Here is a 19,111-nt window from a genome sequence, read left to right as displayed (position 1 = left end):
CGCATGGAAGGCAGTGAGGAGACACACGATTCTTGTTTTTGCCACGTAGGCATTTTACTCGCCAAAGAGGCAGCAGACTTGCCTGAAAGTGACGATGCGACTGATGTGTGCCCGCCCACGGACGAAGTGATCGACCTCCGCTCTGTTGGGGTTTCCATACCCATGGAAATCACTTTTGCACAGATCGTCGATGCTGGCAACGAGCTCGACTTCTGAGCGAAACTAATTGATGAGAAAACAGTCCATCAGGTTGTGGGGGATTTGCAAGACTCCGAAGTTAAAAATGAGGAGCCAACACTTGTGCCGCCTACGACACAATCATTGTTGACGCTTTCATCGGTGTGCAGTGCTGACATGACGTTTGCTCAGATCGAGGCGAATATGATCGCATGCAAGCGGAACACCATCCAAACAATGATCAACAAGTTCTTCAAGCCACTGCAGCAATAGCACCAGCTGCCCTGATGACACACACATAATAAACAAGCTGTCGGCTGGCCATACAGAGTTCTTGAATGCCTCTTTTCAGAGCCACCTCACTGATGCTTTTGCAGGGTTTCGGAAGCCTGGTACTTCGCCCTTGAACCTCTAGATCCGGGAAATATCAGTAAAATGGCGCGTTCTTTGCATGCTTGCATTTTTTTCGGTCTGCCTAAATTTTCGGAGGTTTTTACATTCCCTAGAGGGTTCAAAAATCGATCGTTGACTGTATAAGCTCTCTGGTTTAAGCAGCAAAATTTGCGTGGTTTTCAGTGACTGAAAAACCAAAGCCGGTAGGAAGGAAACAGTGTTTTGCTGCCAAATGTGGCATCAAAATCATAGACTGCACTCAAGGAAATGCTTCAAACATTTCCACACGCTGCCAAATTATCACCGAGAGGCTTGGACAGGTACAGAAACCTAAAAAAATAGTTGGTGTTTTTGCAGAGTTGTTTTCTTCTGCAGCGTGGAAAATTAGTGAACCGGACCGGAAGGGCCGCGAAGTGGGTAAAAGTTTCGGACCACAAAAGGTTAATGCCATTTTTCTGCATGTAGTAACATGACAAAAAAAAAGGTTGACAATGACAGTGACTGGAACAGTGCTATGTGCATGATAAGAGGAGGTTTGATAGGGTGGCAAGCAGAGAGGAAGGGGGCTGTTAGCGCTAAAAGTGGCACTTATTGCCAAATAGAAAGTGGGCTCTTCATGCTGAAGAAAACGTAAGTGTGCGGACTTGTACCAAACTACATTGGTAAACTGCGGCATGTGTAGCGGTCGTGGAAACACAGAGTAAGGGGCAAGAATGAAGACAAGCTTAAATGCTGATAACATTCCAAGCTATTTATTTCTAGTCTAAACCATTTTTGATTAAAAAGATAGCTAAAAACTGATGTTTCATCCAATATCCGACCTAATGCCACATGCTTGAGTACTCCTGAACTTGGTTGTTAGGCCAGCAAACATATTCCCTGCAGAAACTATAGCAAATGAGTTCCTCAAATAACATCCTATCATGACTCAATTTTAGCAAACGTCATTGAACCTGGAACAAAAAAACGACATCAGTTGAACACGGCACTGAATTTGCTAGGTGACAGGGGCCATTACAATGGCAGCATCTGTGTGGTCACCCGCGGGCACGCATAGTTCAATGCTTGCCCTGGAAGTGCAGAACTCACCCTGGACATGACCTTGACTGTAGCAATGACTACATCTTGGTCATCTGACTCCCCAGTGAGCGAGTGCAGCAAGCGCATTATCTGCTCGGGGGGCAGTGCGGCAGCAGCCTCCGTGGAGCACATCTCAGCAGCTTGACACACCTGTGCACAGGCAAAGTGAGTGCACAATAAAAGTGCAACACACTGACTGCAATGTATTGCCAGGCTAATTAATGCATTATTTCCGCTACAGAAAAGTTCATGCGAACTGTATGTACTGTTGGCATCAAATGAAATGTAAACAAGACAACTGAAATGGGAATAGGAAAACAAGAAGGCTTTAAATGAGCAAACCTGAACGTTAGCTTGTCATAGTTTGTCGCTTCGATGGCATGAAGGCTACTGCGCAAGTGTTAACAGGGTTTTTTCTCCAGAAAGTGAAATTTTTTATCCTGTTTGCATTTCATTTGGCACTGATGGTACATGCAGACTGTTGCCAGTCCTGCCTCGAGCACGCGTAATTTGTGCAGATCTTTTTATGCCACAAAGACCTGGCCTTGAGCATCACATCGTGAGAGTAGCCAGTCAGCAGCACTGGAGACTTCCAACAAATAAAAAGGCAAGCTTTTTCCATCAATCAGCTAAGATGCACACAGCTACTTCAACTTTACACTGAATGTTACATAAACCTTTCACATGACACACAGTGAAGCCTCGTTAACTCGAGATTGTGCACCCTGGAATATCAGTTATGACAAGTTTTCTTGCTGCACAATGAACTGATTAGGAGACTTTGTAATAAAACCCGATTATTTAAAATTTGGCCTGTGGCTTGCACGGCCGGAAGGTCATGCTCTGAACTGTACTCAAGCACCGAAGCTGTGCTTGTACTGAAGTGGTGGTCTCATGCACCACTGTGTTAAAGAATTGTAGTTGTTGTCCAAACAAACCTCTCCCTCTGGTTGCTTCAGTGTTCCAAAAATTTTGTTCAAGGTGAGCTCAGCATAGTTGTGGAAGTGCTGAGGCTGCCTCTTCAGCAACTCTGCCAAAGATTGCAGAGCAGCCACTTTTACAGGGACCTGCAAAGAGCACAATGCATGCAGCATACAGCAGCATGTCCAGAGGCAATGTAGTCACATAATTTGAATGACAGGCTGCTGGGAAAGTTGGTGCATGTTCCAAATGTGAAGGGAGTGAAGAAAACATCACAAGGTAGAAGACGCCCAGTTCACACTGTCAGCTGTTAATTCGAACCAGCAAGTCGCATATTTACAAGCTTCAGAATGAACATCACCCTACAGTTCTTCAAACAAACAAAGCACAAAAGTACACGTCCAAAAGCTAGTTCTTCAAAGCATGGAGGCTGTGCATCCCCTAGAAATGCATGCTGTAGCTATAAAAAAAATGAGGGGCAGAGGGGTGAAGTAGAATTATGTGAATATTTGAACATTTCAGACATTGGAGGGAATAGAGTAGACTGTCAATATTGAAATTTGGCATGCTAATTGGAAAGTCCACTAAATGAATAAAAATTTCTTCGAAATATCTTCAGTTTTTTCCACATTACTAATTTTTATATGCTTTATTCCTGTACCAAACTTGCAGAAAGCCCGGCGTGACAAGATGCGGCAACAGAATGCAGTCAGTCTTAAGGGGGGAAGAGGGCCTTAGAAAGAAATTTTCATTAATGAAGTCAGAGTTATGAAATATTCAGAGAACATGTATTTTTGCATGCTAACGCCCCTCATTGGAGAACTCAATGGTATAAAGCAGTGCTCATGGCAATGCGAAAAATTGTCTTTTATCCACTCCGCAATCCAGCACATTCACATAATGAATTAATCCTACACACAAATTATACAGTTGAACCCGCTTATAACGAACATGAGCGTCATGCGGCATCTGTTCGTTATATCCCGAAGTTCGTATTAAGTGGACTGCAGCTTTAAAGACAGTTGCTTGTCAAAACACAAAATTTTTCTTTGCAAAAAGTTTGTGATGGACATGTGTTTTTGCAGCGCAGATCCAATGAGGGAGGTTTCCAGTTTATTTAAAGCAGAAGCGTGCTCTTCACCGAGGCCCTTGGCATAGAAAGGTTGTCTGAGGCTCTCTTTGTAGCCCATTGCTACAGGCGCGCTTATGGGTGCTGGCTCCAAAGTTTCATCCTCATCTGATTCTCCACGTCACTCTCGTCCCGCACTTCAGAAACGATGCCCTGGTACGTGCACGGTTCCGCGGTGTCGGCGTCGTCATCGACAGAAATAAAATCATTCCAATCAATGTCATGACCCCCCATGTCGGAGTTGACGTCGCGCTGCCACAAATCGCCGAGGGGTTGGTCATCTTCCGAAGCATCAGGCCCGGCATCAGACATTGTGCCGACGAAGCCGACCTTGCAGAAGCAGTTCCGCATGCAAGTGTCCGTCCCCTCCGCCCAGGCCATTTTCATCATCTCGACCGATGATTACAATGGAAATGATTATGGTGTTCCCGTCCGCCATCCCGAATTACAACCAGGGCCCGAGATTTGATCGAAGGCAATGAATCGTTCGCACCGCAACAAGAGTGACAAAAGCGCACGACAAGCTAGACGTGCAACATGCACAAGTGGTAATCAAGCTAAAGATGCAGACGTACAGCTCCAGCAGAGAGACCAATGAGGGGCGTTCATGAGCGTCAGTGCAGTCACATCTTGGCTCCCAAGGAAGGCTTACTTCACGGTGCGTGGCCTCCGAGATCAGCGCAGGCGGCTGCAATGTTGATCGCGGAGGCCATGCATGGATTCGCAAGACAGTGAGGAGAGGCGAGTAAAGTTGCGAGCATGGGCAGGAGGGCGATCTTGGAAGGCATGTCGGCGGGGAAAGGGTAGCTCGCTTGAGAGCGGCACGAAATGGGGTGGGCAGTTTGCCTGCGATTGGGCTAGGGGAAACATGCTGCACGCTGGGCGCACAAAGGGGTTGGAGGCAGGTTATCTCGCATCGCGGCGCCAGGTTTACGCCGTCCGTTCGCTGTAACCGATAAGCAAGGCATAAAGATGTTCATTATACGCGTGATTTTGTGCCAATGAAATAATGTATATTTTGATGGTCACGAAGGTCTCGTTCGTTATAAGCGAAAGTTCGTCTTAAGTGGGGCCGTTATATGTGGGCTCGACTCTATGCGAGCAGCCACAACCACCAGCCACAGCCAATGTTCTTACCACTTGCTCTTCAATGTTTTCCACGAGGCAATGCAGAACATTTCCGAAGTTCTCATCCCAGAGCTCTGGTGAGCCATCCTTGGTGAGGGGCATGAGCTCTGATAATGCTTCTTTGCGATGCTCCATCCTGGAATGGCAAGTGAGATGTCAAGATTTTCCTGGCACTGAGCCTGCCAACCTCGATACCACTGCATGGCTAAAACATGTCGAAGTACAATGATCACCAATAGCAATGCTGTAAACATTTAGCTGCATTAAATGCCAACAGTGAGAACCTCAAGGTGTTTTAATGAAGAAACTTTCTGCCTTTCTTCGCTTAATGATGAGGCATACCTGCTGTTTGGGTTTTGAAGGATGGCAAAGATGTTGTTGAGGGTGTCTTGTTCTGAAAACAAGGTAATAAGAAACAGTTTTTTCATATCAAGCATCACATGGAGAGGAATGGACAGGCCAAAAGTAAGACAAGAAAATGCAACAGTGCAGTACTGGCAAAGTCAAAATAAATCTCAAGACGGAAAAAAAACTGCATGAACACACGCATAGATTTACCATTTTTGCCAATACACCCATCTAGAGACGTTCTCCTGATCCGATGAAGACCAGTCTCTCCATCCTGCAAAAATAGAATTCACTGTTAACAAGCAAGAAATGGATCATGAATACAGTTAGAATAACAAAATGACACAACAGCACATAGAGCTAAAAAAATGCAGAAATGCAATCTCTCACAAAAAAAGAAGCTTAATGCAAAAAGAAGACACCAAATCCTGCAGTGCCCTTAGGTGGGCTCAAGCTAGGTGATGACAATTCCAAAACCATGAGTGATGTCAAGCCTGTCTTTTAAATCCAATTGAAAACACAATCTTGCATCATATTAAGCAGATAAACTAGTGTTCTCACTAGGGGTGTGCAAGTATTAATTCTCGGGTATGACTCAAATAAGACTATGAGGAAAAAATGCTTGCGAACATTGCATATATGCTCTGTATGAAAACAAATTTCACAGAAAGATAAATAGGCAAAGGTTTTTTCAAAACAATGTCTGGTCTTTGCAAACAAAATAAATAAAACTATGCTGACTCTATACCATAAACAAAAAACTTGACGTGCACAGAAATGTACACTGCTTGATCTGACAGCAACACAGTACGCAACCGGTAATGTGGTGATGCAAAATGAGCAACAAAATGAAATCCATGAACTGATGAATTACTGGCAAATAAACATAACCTTAAGGTTAAATTGGGATATCAAAGGACTAAAGAAAGGCCCATATTATAAGAAGGTCAAGTTTGAAGGAAATAATATGAATATGGACTGAATAACAAATGTATTAGATTTGTATTTCAAGCTTTGAATATTTGTGCACCCCTAATTCTCACTCGGAGAAAATGGAAGGGTGTTTTGGATTGATTACCAAAAAGTCACCATAAGAAGCTGACAAGAGAACTCTTGCATGAAGCTCTATTGATGCACATCGATGTTGCAAATGATGAACAAAACCAAAAATACTGCTACATGTTCTATGATGCAGTGTCTATGGCCACAAGATACGTCATGTGTCACTAAGAACTGGGCAAGGCAGGTGCACTCACGTATTCCCAGCTGCCCATGCGCTTGACAGGCGGAGCCTCACTGCTGCCGGTCAGGCGCTGCTGCTGCCCATAGCTGCCGGGTTCCTCCCAGTTCTTAGGTGCCAGCCGTTGCCTTAGGCCTCCACTGCCCAATGGTGGGAGCAGCAGCTCTGCACTCCTGCCTGAGGAGCTGGAGTACAGGTTCATGCCAACCCCACCCCGAACAGGGTCCAGCGCCAGCCGATGAATCTGGGCTGTGGTTCGGTGCAGCAGAGAGCTGTACACCTCGTCAGGGTCCATGTTCTCGGTGTTGTCCTCTTCCTTCTCCAGCGACCGCTGCAGTGGCGTGCTCGACCGGCTCCCACTGCCTCTGCTTCCTCGGCTAATCCACCGCAAGAATGTACATTTGTCTCAATCTAACAGAACCTACCTTTGCATAACAAACATGAAGACCAGTGAACCACGAGAGACCATGGCCTCACACCCCCAAGGCTAAAAGCTACTACTGTGGTGGCGATGCAGTATTTAGATTTGCCTGGGCATTTGATTATTTTGGCACTGCTTTTCTAGCATCAATTCTTAAACTATGCCCAGAATTTCTGCTGAAGCTTTACCGAAACTGCCGAACCTTAATAGTTAATAAAAGTTATTCGATAACAAAACTTCCTCTTGAAGTGCACAGCTTGGTGATGAGTTTTAATAACGCAAAGACAGCTTTGGCCAAAGAGCACCTTAGCACAAGGTATTTTCATCTACGCAAGGTAAGCCGAGCATCATGCCACAAGAAAGCTAGTAAACACGATCATCGGTGGGTACCTGGCAGCGATAGGGATCCAACCCCGTACCTCCCACATGCGATAACAATGCTCAAACCACTAGGCCACTGCTGCTGTTTGAAGCACTACATTTTTGTCACAGCTAAACAACACAGCATTCTGAACAACCATTACTACCAAGGAGCTAACAAAAAATGCATTGCAAACATCACTAAAACAAGCAAGAGCATTTGGCTAGATGGCCTTATGCAGGCAGTTTCTTAGGCTCTGCTTACTTTGGTGCACAGCTGATAGATGATGTGATGGGGCTGGTTGTTCGCAGCTCACCATCTTCAATGCGTCCATGCATGGAGGTCTGACTAAGGCCCATAGTGAGTGCCTGTGGTCAAGGGAGTTAACAAGAGATAATGCACAAAAGGAACAAGCAGAAAGCCTGGCCCAAGTTCTACCCCAGGCAAAGTAACCTTACACGCAGTACATGCCTAGAGATACAGGTTCGTGAGTGCAATTACTCTCAGTACAGCTAGCGGCACAAATGGACAATTGACACAGCCACTCCACCCTAGCATCTAGAGTTATTTGTGTTAAAGGCAAAATTTCCAGAAGCCTGCAACGGTGTGCCGGCAGCAGTTAAGAAACAGAGTACCCCAATAGAATGCACACGAGTATGCTTGTGCATACCCTCACTCCCAAACACCACATCGGCAGAAATGTTCAAGCAATAAGAAAGAGGCGATGTTCAGCAAAGCTATTGCTCAAACTTAAAGACAGAGAGGGAGAGAGAGAACATTTGTAGTGAAGTGAGAAGCAATTCACCTGGGTCTCTGGGTCAAGCGTGCTGAGTAACCCGTGCAGTTCTGCTGGCATCAGTTTGAAAATGGATACGATCACTTCTTGGGAGTGCTGTGCAACACAAACATCAAGAATGCAACTTTTACTATCATTTGGCAAAGGCACTGCGACAATCTGAAAACATAGCATCATCATCAGCCTTACTACACCCACTGCAGGGCAAAGGCCTCTCCCATGTCTCTCCAATTAACCCTATCCTTTGCCAGCTGCGTCCACCCTTTGCCTGCAAACTTCTTAATCTCATCCGCCCACCTAACCTTCTGCCGCCCCCTGCTCCGCTTACTTTCTCTTGGAATCCACTCCGTTACCCTTAAGGACCAGCGGTTATCTTGCCTTCGCATTACGTGCCCTGCCCAAGCCCATTTCTTTCTCTTGATTTCGACTAGGATGTCATTAACCAGTGTTTGTTCCGTCACCCACTCTGCCCGCTTCCGATCTCTTAACGTTACACCTATCATTTTTCTTTCCATGGCTCGCTGCGTTGTCCTTAACTTAAGCTGAACTCTTTTTGTTAGCCTCCACGTTTCTGCCCCGTAGGTGAGTGCCGGTAAGATTATGCTGTTGTACACTTTCCTTTTGAGGTAAATTGGTAAACTGCCAGTCATGATCTGCGAGAATTTGCCATATGCGCTCCACCCCACTCTTATCCTTCTAGTTATCTCCCTCTCATGATCCGGATCAGCTGTCACTACCTGCCCTAAGTAGCCGTATTCCGTCACAATTTCTAGGCTCTCGCTGCCAATTGTGAACTGTTGTTCCTTTGCTAGGCTGTTGAACATTACCTTGGTTTTCTGCATGTTAATTTTTAGACCCATCGATTTGCTCTGCCTGTCTAACTCATTGATCATGATTTGCAGTTCACCTCCTGAGTGATTCAGCAAGGCAATGTCATCAGCAAATCGCAGATTATTTAGGTATTCTCCATTTATTCTTATTCCCAACTGTTCCCAATTCAGGCCACGAAATACCTCCTGTAAACATGCGGTGAACTGCATTGGCGAGATCGTGTCTCCTTGCCTGACGCCCTTCCTTATTGGAATTTTATTGCTGACTTTATGGAGGACTATAGTAGCTGTGCAGTTGCTATATATATCTTCCAGTATTTTGACATAAGGCTCTTCTACCCCCTGATTATGGAATTCCTGTATGACTGCTGAGGTTTCCACTGAGTCGATTGCTTTTTCGTAATCAATGAAAGCTATATATAGTGGTTGGTTATATTCTGCGCATTTCTCTATCTCCTGATTGATAGTGTGAATATGATCTATCGTGGAATATCCTTTACGAAAGCCTGCCTGATCATTTGGTTGATTAAAGTCTAACGTTGCCCTGACTCTATTAGCGATTACCTTAGTAAATACTTTGTAGGCAACGGATAGTAAGCTGATCGGCCTGTAATTTTTGAAGTCCTTGGCGTCTCCCTTTTTATGAATTAAGATAATGTTTGCATTCTTCCAAGCTTCTGGTACAGTTGAGGTCATAAGGCATTGCGTATACAGGGTGGCTAGTTTTTCTAGCACGATGTCCCCTCCATCCTTCAACAAATCTGCGGTTACATGATCCTCCCCAGCTGCTTTTCCCCTTTTCATTGCTTCTAAGGCTTTCTTTACTTCATCTTTCGTTACTGGCGGGATGACGCATTGCTGTGCACTGCTGGCTTTCTCGTTAACGCTCTGATTACATTGGCTACTGTACAGGTCTGTGTAGAACTCTTCGGCTACGTTAACTATCTTATCCATAATGGTAATGACATTGCCCTGCTTGTCTCTTAGTGCATACATCTGGTTTTTGCCTATGCCTAGTTTCCTCATCACTGTTTTTAGGCTACCTCCGTTCTTTATAGCATGCTCGATTCTCTCCATATTAAACTTCCTTATGTCGGCTACCTTGCGCTTATTTATTAACTTTGATAGCTCCGTTTGTTCTATTCTATCGGTAGGATTAGATGCCCTCATGTTTTGGCGCTTCTTAATCAGATCTTTCGTCACCTGAGATAGCTTCCCGGTATCCTTTCGAACTGTCCTACCGCCTACTTCTACTGCGCACTCTGTAATTGTTGATGTCAGATTATCGTGCATTGAATGAACATCAAGATCAGCTTCCTCAGTTAAAGCCGAATATCTGTTTTGCAGCGCTATCCTAAACTCCTGTGTCGTCCCTCTTACGGCTAACTCGCTAATGGTCTTCTTCTTCACTAGCTTCTTCTGTTCCTTCTTCAAGTCTAAGCTAATTCTAGACCTTACCATTCTGTGGTCGCTACAACGCACCTTTCCGAGGACGGCCACATCCTGAATGATGCCAGGTTTAGCGCATAGTATAAAGTCGATTTCATTTTTAATCTCATCATTGGGGCTCTTCCAGGTCCACTTCCTGTTTTCTCATTTGTGGAAGAAGGTATTCATGATCCGTAAATTATTTCTATCTGCGAATTCGACTAATAACTCTCCCCTGCTATTTCTAGAGCCTATCCCATAGTCACCTACCGCGTGGTCGTCAGCCTGCTTCTTACCCACCTTCGCATTGAAGTCGCCCATCAGTACAGTGTACTGCGATTTTACTTTATTCATTGCCGATTCTACGTCCTCATAGAAGCTTTCAACGGTATGGTCATCATGGCTGGATGTGGGTGCGTAGGCCTGCACCACTTTCAGCTTGTACCTCCTATTCAGCCTAATTACTATGGCTGCTACCCTCTCGTTAATACTGTAGAACTCCTCTACGTTGCCAGCTATATCCTTATTAATGAGGAAACCCACACCTAGTTCTCGTCTATCCTCTACCCCGCGATAGCACAGTATGTGTCCGTCCTTTAGTACTGTATACGCCTCACCTGTCCTCCTAACTTCGCTAAGCCCTATCACATCCCATTTAATTCCTGCTAGTTCCTCAAACAGCACTGCTAGGCAGGCCTCACTAGCTAAAGTTCTAGCGTTAAACGTTGCCAGGTTCAGATTCCAGTGGCGGCCTGTCCGGAGCCAGAGATTCTTAGCACCCTCCGCTGCGTCAAAGGTCTGACCGCCGCCGTGGTCAGTTGCTCTGCAGCCGCTGGGGACTGAGGTCTGAGGGTTAATTGGTTTGATCATAGAAGGTTGTGGCCAAGTACTACAACAGGGTGGCCAAATCCTGCTCTGGTGAGAGAGTGCGTTGTCGGTTCTGGTGACCGAGATCAGGCTGCACTCCAAGCCTGGTTATGCAATTCCATCGACACGAGAATTTTTTTTTTAAATCCGGTGGAGAATTGCGCGGCACCAGGATTTGAACCCCGGTCCTCTTGCACGCGAGGTGGATGTTCTACCTCTACGCCATCGCTGCACCTAACGAAAACTTAGCAAAGTTCACACAAAGTTTAACACTCAAATATCATTAGCCCAATAAAATAATTACTCTTGCTTGCTGTTGCATTCATAACATGCACATAATACAGTAATATGGAAACGTGCAAAGGCTTCCATTGACTGCAAGCAACAAAAATAGTCTAAAAAGACTGCACCTTCATTACCTGACTTCATAATAATAAATAATAATAATAATAATTAGTTTTTGGGGAAAGGAAATGGCGTAGTATCTGTCTCATATATCGTTGGACACCTGAACCGCACCGTAAGGGATGGGATAAAGGAGGGAATGAAAGAAGAAAGGAAGAAGAGGTGCGGTAGTGGAGGGCTCCGGAATAATTTCGACCACCTGGGGATCTTTAACGTGCACTGACATCGCACAGCACACGGGCGCCTTAGTGTTTTACCTCCATAAAAACGCAGCCGCCGCGGTCGTGTTCGAACCCGGCTTCATTAAAAAAATTTTCTTTAAAGACCAGGGTCTCCCCTTAATGAGAGTATACTGCATACTAAGTTTGTACAGGTTGTATACTAAGTTCGTTCATAGCCCAATGGAGCAGGTGGGCCACGTGCCACTGGATACTAACAGTCAGCTTGCCATTTCTGCTTGCACTGACACTTCTTATGCTAACACACTAATACCAAGCCATCAACAGCAACATGGTCCTCCACAAATATTTGCATGGGTGACTGAAAGTGGCATTTAGCGGCAGCTAGACTTACCCTTTTGAGTTCAGGGCTCTTCTGGTCACGGATCCACGAAGAGATTTTTGCAACCATGGCCTGTGTTTCTAGAGTGCTGACCAGCATATCCCCAGGGTCCATCGCTTGAAGCAGGGACATGAGGTACCGCAAAACGGTAATCTTAACCTGCAGAAAGGTCAGAAGCAGAATCAGGCATGCTGAAGGGCATACTCAGAACTGCATGTTAAAATATACCACATGCTTATAAGTGACTCAACCACAGTTGGTCATCCACCATGAATAAATATGTATGATTGTCACCCTGTCACGTGATAGGCAACTTTCACGCTCAGATTTGACAAAAATTTGTGCATGCCGTAAACTATGAGGTGTACTACCAGCTCATCCTTTCGACTGACTGATGAAGGTATTGAAGGGCAATGCTAAGTTATCTCATTTGAGACGTGTGGTCTGATAACACCATCAACTTCAATGATACATGTGTGCCTGCATTCTCCACAAAAAGAATCCGAGAAACTCGCTTTCATAAAGCTCAGGTGCGTGGTAGTTGAGCTCACTATGCACTGAACAAGGAATTAAAAGATGTTGCGTTAAATTTGTAGCATTGTTTCAAATACAGTAAAACCCCGTTGGTACATTACTACTCTTATATTTTCCTGTTTTGCCCTTTGCACAAAGGCTCTGCAGAGAAACCACCATGACGGGTTCCCGTCGCTGCATTTCAGCTCCTCAGTTGTGGGCCCCTGGTTCAGCCCACTTTCTTTTTTTGCACATGTTCAATTGGTTATAAACCTATTATACGACTTGGATTTGTGGAAATTTTTTACACCATAGTAGCCAAAAAATCGCATTATCTGGGAACGCATTAATCGGAAGAAATATAGTGCAACTATATGGGACATCTTTATTGCCCATGATTCTGAGATTATGAGCCGAGAAATGGTGTGAATCGGGACGGTATCAATGAGATTTTACTGTACCGGCCAAAATGTCCAAGTGACATATGTTGGTTCACATTCATCCAAATATGGCCCAGTTTCTGCAGCACCCCGTTAATGTAAAGAACGGGTAAAAGAGAAAGCTTATGCGGAAGCATTGTTAGAAATGAACATATTCATTTGAATTCAGCAAGTAGAAATAATGAACAATGAGGAACAGATGGAGCTGACCTTGATGTTTGGAGTTTGTGTTGGGTCAGTAATGTACCTCGCTACCGCTTGAAACTGGTCAGCATGAGGAAAACAGTCCCTGCAGGCAGTGAAGATAAAAGTATAAAGATCACAGAAATGCTCGAATAAGGTGGCGCAATACGACACAGCACAACAACACGCTCCTGAGAAATTCATCCTTTCACACATCAGTTAGGCTGTTGTCAGTCTGCTAGGTTTTGCCCTATGGTTATCGCTCTGCAGTCTCGCGTCATTGAGGAAGGCGATCAGATTGACTCCATGGCATAACATGATGCCCTAAACAAGTGATGGAGCTCCTAATACTGCCTCCCGTATAAGCTCTATACACTGCACAACACAACAATTTGTGTGGTAGCAGATGCTCAAAATGCTGTTTGGTTCAACAATGCAGTCCCAGGCAAGCAAAATGAAATTTACTTTTTGTATCACTACTGTTACTACAAATAAAAGTGAAAGTAGAGCTAGAACAAAAACAACAGAACACTAACGACAGTAAATGTAAAGAAATGTAGCTTCCACACAGAGAACATATACAACACTACTAACTAGCTCTGGAGATGTTGCTTCACTAGCTGATCCAACATAGGCACTCCAAAGTTAACTACAGCATAAAACCTCGTTAATTTGAAATCGCTTAATTCGAACTTCCGGTTAATTCGAACTGACGGCCGGGTCCCGGCAAAGCCCTGTGTATTTCAATGGGTCAAAACTCCCGATAATTTGAATATGCCGGTATCCACGTCGGTTAATTCGAACAAGGCGCCGATGGCTGGCATTGCTCATCGCATATAGAAGTCACCTCGTAGCAAATACAATGCGCTGAAAATAAAAAAAAATGCAGAATGATGAGAAAAAAAATAAGCCAGCACGCACGAGGTGAGACGTGAATTTCTTTGCCCGAACTAACCCTCCGGTGCACGCCGTAGCAGGTTTTCGCTGCCGGAGCGTCGAAGCATTGGCTTGTCTATTTTTGGCTGATGCGCGGTCACGCGGGTAGATGGATGGATGGATGGATGGATGGATACGGCTGAACCCTTTACATCGGGCGGTGGCTCAAGCCACCTAGCCATGTCTTGTGAAATTTTACTCCTGTCTTGCTTTTAGCCACCAATCAGATAACCTTCGCTTGGCTACTTCTAACCTGTTAAAATCCACTTTCGCTTCACTATCCCTAAACCCCAATGCATTGGGTAAGTCAGCCCCGCTGCCTTCCACTGTAGGGTGAAGCCCTTTACAGAAAAGTATCAAGTGTTCAGCCGTTTCCTCCTCCTCTACGCACGCAATGCACAAAGTGCCTATCTCCTGGTACCTGACTCTATACGTCTTAGTCCGCAAAACTCCAATCCTGGCCTCAAACAACAAAGAACTTCCAATACAATTATCATAGATATTGTCTTTGACAATTTCTTGTTTAAAGGTCCGGTATGTTTACAGTGCCGATTTTGTCAGCATCCCTGTTTTCCACAAAGCTCTCTCTGTTCCTTTAACCTTTTTCTTAACCGATAATTGCTGATTTGCCCCCTTACTGCTGTCCAGATATTTGCTTGTCAATTTTCTAGTTCGCTTTCTTCATTTCGTGTCAACATTCTTTATATACAGGTATCTGAAAACTTTCCCAGCCCACCGCTTTTCCTCCATCCTTCTCAATCGTTCCTCAAATGCTATCTTACTGCTAGCCTCTCTGCTCTCGAAAGACGCCCATCCCATATCACCTTGTACCCCCTGATTTGGTGTATTTTCATGTGCTCCCAAAGCTAACCTCCCCGCTCCCCGTTGCCTAATTTCCAGCCTTGCTTGAACATCTGGCCTCATACACAGAACCGCATTCCCGAAGGTCAGGCTAGGGACCATCACCCCTTTCTGGATCCCTCTTACCACCTCATACCTATTGTAATTCCACAGTGCCCTATTTTTCATGACAGCTGCATTCCTACTAGCTTTAATCATTACATATTTTTCATGCTCTGTCAGATACTCAACACTGTTATTTATCCACACCCCAAGACACTTGTACTCATTCACGACATTTAGCACGAACTCCTGTATTCTATGCTCGCCGCCCTCTTCATTAAATATCATGACTGCAGATTTTTCCTTACTATACTTGAAGCCTAATCTATCTCCCTCTGTATTGCATATGTCTAACAACTTCTGCAGGTCTTCATTGTTGTCAGCCATTATCACTATATCATCCGCGTATATTAGTCCCGGTAATGTCTGTTTAATCAATTCCCCTTGCTTGTAAAAAGATAGGTTGAAGCCTAGTCCGCTCCCCTCTAGCTTGGCCTCCAAACCATGCAGGTACAACATGAACAACAAAGGGGACAGAGGACATCCTTGTCTAAGCCCCCGCTGTATCTCTACAGGCCCTGATACATTTTTTCCCATTTTATGAGCACTCTGTTACCTCTATATATATCTTTTAAAAGATTAATTACTCCATTTTCCGCATCCAATGTGCCCAATATGTCCCACAAATGCTCCTGAGTAACGTTGTCATAGGCTCCCCTAATATCCAGAAATGCTAGCAATAAGGGTCTATGTTCCTTTTCCGCAATTTCTATACACTGTGTCAATGAAAATAGATTGTCCTCCAACCTCCTTTGTTTCTGGAACCCATTCTGTAGTTGCCCTAACACCCCCTCGTTCTCCACCCAAGCCTGCAGTCTATCCTTTATAATTTGCATCACCACCCTGTAAACCACAGATGTCACTTTTATGGGGCGATAGTTACTTACGTCTGCTTTGTCCCCCTTTCCCTTATATATCTTGTTCATTCTACTTAATCGCCATTCATCGGGGACTTTCTATCCACTATCATTTTGTTCACTACCTGTATTAATGTTTGCTTGGATTTTGGTCCTAACTTCTTTATCAACATAACCGGGATACCATCTGGTCCTGTTGATGTGCCACTAGGAACCTTCTTCTCTGCCCTTTCCCACTCTCCTTGCTCAAGTGAAGCTATTGCTGTAACCGGTCTATCCTCCTTCGATAAATCATGTACCACGTGCTTTGCTGAAAATTTTTCCGTCATCCTTGTTCCTATGTGTTTTATTGCTTCATCCCCTTCTAGTCGAATACCCTCATCTGTAACAATAAACCTTTGTTCTAGCCTAGTTTTATTACTCATTGCATTTAGATGTTTCCAGAATTTTTGGGCTGCTTTTCTATCCTTTTTATTTACTTTTGACATAAATTGGGCACCCTTTCTTCTAATTTTCTCATTAATCAAATAGGATGCGTCCCTTCTAAACCCTACCGCGGGCGCCGCCTATGCTCCGGCCACGGTGGCTCCGGCGCAAGCCGTTGCAGGTTTCCGCTGCGCCGAGGCGGTCGTGACCATTGGAGACGCACGCGACCATGGAGGAAGGAAGTACTCGGGAGAGGCGGTTACGTCATTTTTTTGAAGCCGCGCTTTTTTCTGATGGAAATAAACGTTTCAATCAAACGGGCCTCCACTCCCCGTTCCCCCGCTTCCCTCTACTTGGGCGCCGTCCCAGCGCGCCTGCCCATGCAGCAGACGACGCCGCTGCGCCCAGCGTTCTATTGGCTGCGCCGTCGGCTAAACTCCTCCAGTAGCCCTTGCGAGAACGCGTGACTTCCGGTACCCTTTTATTGTGCAGCTCGGGAAGCGAAGACTCTTTCCTTTCCTTCATCCTGCACGCAGCACCCGGCCCCTCTTGCTCCTAGTCTTTGTTGCCGCGGTGTCTAGCGAAGTATGTGTTGCGTGATATTCCTCGTTTGTTTGGTATCTCGCTGGTGACGTCTCATCGACTGTGGCAATCATGGAAAACCGAGGAAAGTACTCCGCAAAGGATTTGAAGACGAAGGTGGAGATATTACAGGAGGTGGAACGTGGTCTCCTAACAAAGACAGCGATCGCAGAGAAGTTTGCAGTCAAGAAAAGCACGCTGTCCACATACCTCAAGAACAAGGACTCGATCTTCAATGCCTATCAAAAGGAGATGGAGCCCTCGCGGAAACGACTAAGAACATTGGCTCATCCAGAGATGGAGGATGCTGTAATGGCATGGATTAAGGACGTTCGCAGCAGGAACATTCCGCTAAGTGGACCAATAATTGCCGCAAAGGCCGTGGACTTCGCCAGCCAGATGGGCATAAGTGACTTCAGCGCGTCGGAAGGCTGGTTGTCACGTTTCAAGGCCCGTCACGGACTTACGTTTAAAAGCATTTACTCGCCGATTACTCGCTCAGCGATGTGTTCAATGCAGATGAAACCGCGCTTTATTTTAAGTTGCTGCCGAACAAGACTGTCAGTTACAAAGGCGACACGTAAGCGGGAAGAGAAGCAAGGAAAGAGTGACGGTGTTGGTGTGCGCAAACGCGACTGGCACGGAACGGTGCCGCTTGCTAGTTATAGGCAAAGCAGCGAAGCCTCGCTGCTTTAAAGGGCTAAAAACTCTCCCTGTTGATTATACTTTCAACAGAAAGTCGTAGATGACGCGAGCAATTTTTACGGATTGGCTGCGCACACTCGACAGCAAGTTCACGGCACAGAACAGGAATGTTCTGTTGTTCGTCGACAACTGTTCAGCCCATTGCGACATCAGCGGACTGAAGGCGATCCGTCTGGCATTTCTGCCGAAAAACACTACGGCTGTGCTGCAGCCTATGGACCTTGGGGTTATTAAAAACCTCAAAACACTGTACAGGCGCCACCTCCTAGAGCGGATTCTTGTGTGTATGAACAGCGGCAAATTGTACGACGTAAATCTCCTCGGAGCCTGCCACATGCTGGCAACATCGTGGAATGCTGTCAAGGCGGACACAGTCGCGAACTGTTACCGAAAGTGCGGCTTCATTGAAGGCCCAGAAGCCTGCAGCACGGCAGAGCTGGCTGCTCAGTGTGATGACTCCGACGCGCTGCACCCTGCCTACGCTGCTTTATCGGAGGGTGTTGACTTCCAGAGCTTCGTAGACGTTGACAGCGGCGTGGAGACATCGGGGCCGTTAAGCGATGCCGAGATTATTGAAGCGGCCTGCGGTGACCAGATGCCGCACAACTCGGGCGCGGCGAGCACAGCTGACAGGGACGACGAGTCCGACGGAGGCGACGATCCATTGCCACCCCCGAGTGCATGTGAAACAACGTCAGCACTCGATCTGGCTGCGCGCTACTTCTCCGCCGATGATAATTCGGACGCTGCGTTGGAGCTGTTGGGCAAGTTGCAGACGATGCTTGTCGAGTCACGGCAAAGAAAACGAAAACAGATGCGCATCACCGATTATTTTTCTCTTTGATATGCTTTGCCAATCTGCTGTTAATAAACATGTTTTTGAAGCACAGTGTCATATTTAATCATTAAGCTTGCTGCTTACGCGAATGCATTTTGATGTTAGCTCCAAGCGCGAATGCACACGTCGTAACTACGAAGAAGCTGTGTGCCCGTGGATAACTGATCATATACTTGCGGTTCTAAAGAAAAAGACTCCTTCTATCACAAATGGAAGCAAAACAAAACAAACAATTATTATCACGGTCAATTCAAGCTTTATAGGAATAAGTCTGTTACGATGATGAGGAGAGCGAAACAAATGTATTACAGTAATTTAGTCACGAAACCTGGCCTTGACTCGAAACAAGTTTGGAAAATTATTAAGGACGTCACAGGACTTGGACAGAAGAAACGCGTTACCCCTAACGACCCCTCCGTACAGGTAGTCAATGACTTTAATAGCTACTTCTCCAATGTTGGTGAATCTCTTGCAAACCAGTTCTCTTTTCAGTCCGCCTCTACTACCCTACCCAGAGTTGTCCACACCGATTTTAATCTAAATGCAGTCACTGTCGAGGAAATTACATCTGTAATAAGCGCAC

At 45.5% G+C, this 19,111-nt stretch overlaps 1 protein-coding gene across 1 annotated transcript in view; it reads right to left on the bottom strand.

The window, feature by feature from the left end:
• Nucleotides 1-19,111, bottom strand: part of LOC144101950 (CLIP-associating protein 1-A-like) — a 76,037-nt gene that overhangs the window by 16,740 nt on the left and 40,186 nt on the right. The window contains 10 exon segments of the mRNA XM_077635192.1: nucleotides 1,660-1,800; nucleotides 2,589-2,717; nucleotides 4,838-4,964; nucleotides 5,171-5,222; nucleotides 5,387-5,450; nucleotides 6,433-6,793; nucleotides 7,463-7,566; nucleotides 8,004-8,090; nucleotides 12,098-12,244; nucleotides 13,249-13,327. Of these exon segments, the coding sequence (XP_077491318.1) occupies nucleotides 1,660-1,800; nucleotides 2,589-2,717; nucleotides 4,838-4,964; nucleotides 5,171-5,222; nucleotides 5,387-5,450; nucleotides 6,433-6,793; nucleotides 7,463-7,566; nucleotides 8,004-8,090; nucleotides 12,098-12,244; nucleotides 13,249-13,327 (1,291 nt within the window).

The sequence above is a fragment of the Amblyomma americanum genome, chromosome 8 (assembly GCF_052857255.1).
Source record: "Amblyomma americanum isolate KBUSLIRL-KWMA chromosome 8, ASM5285725v1, whole genome shotgun sequence".
NCBI classification, from domain to species: Eukaryota; Metazoa; Arthropoda; class Arachnida; order Ixodida; family Ixodidae; genus Amblyomma; species Amblyomma americanum.
This window is presented reverse-complemented; position numbering and strand designations above follow the sequence as displayed.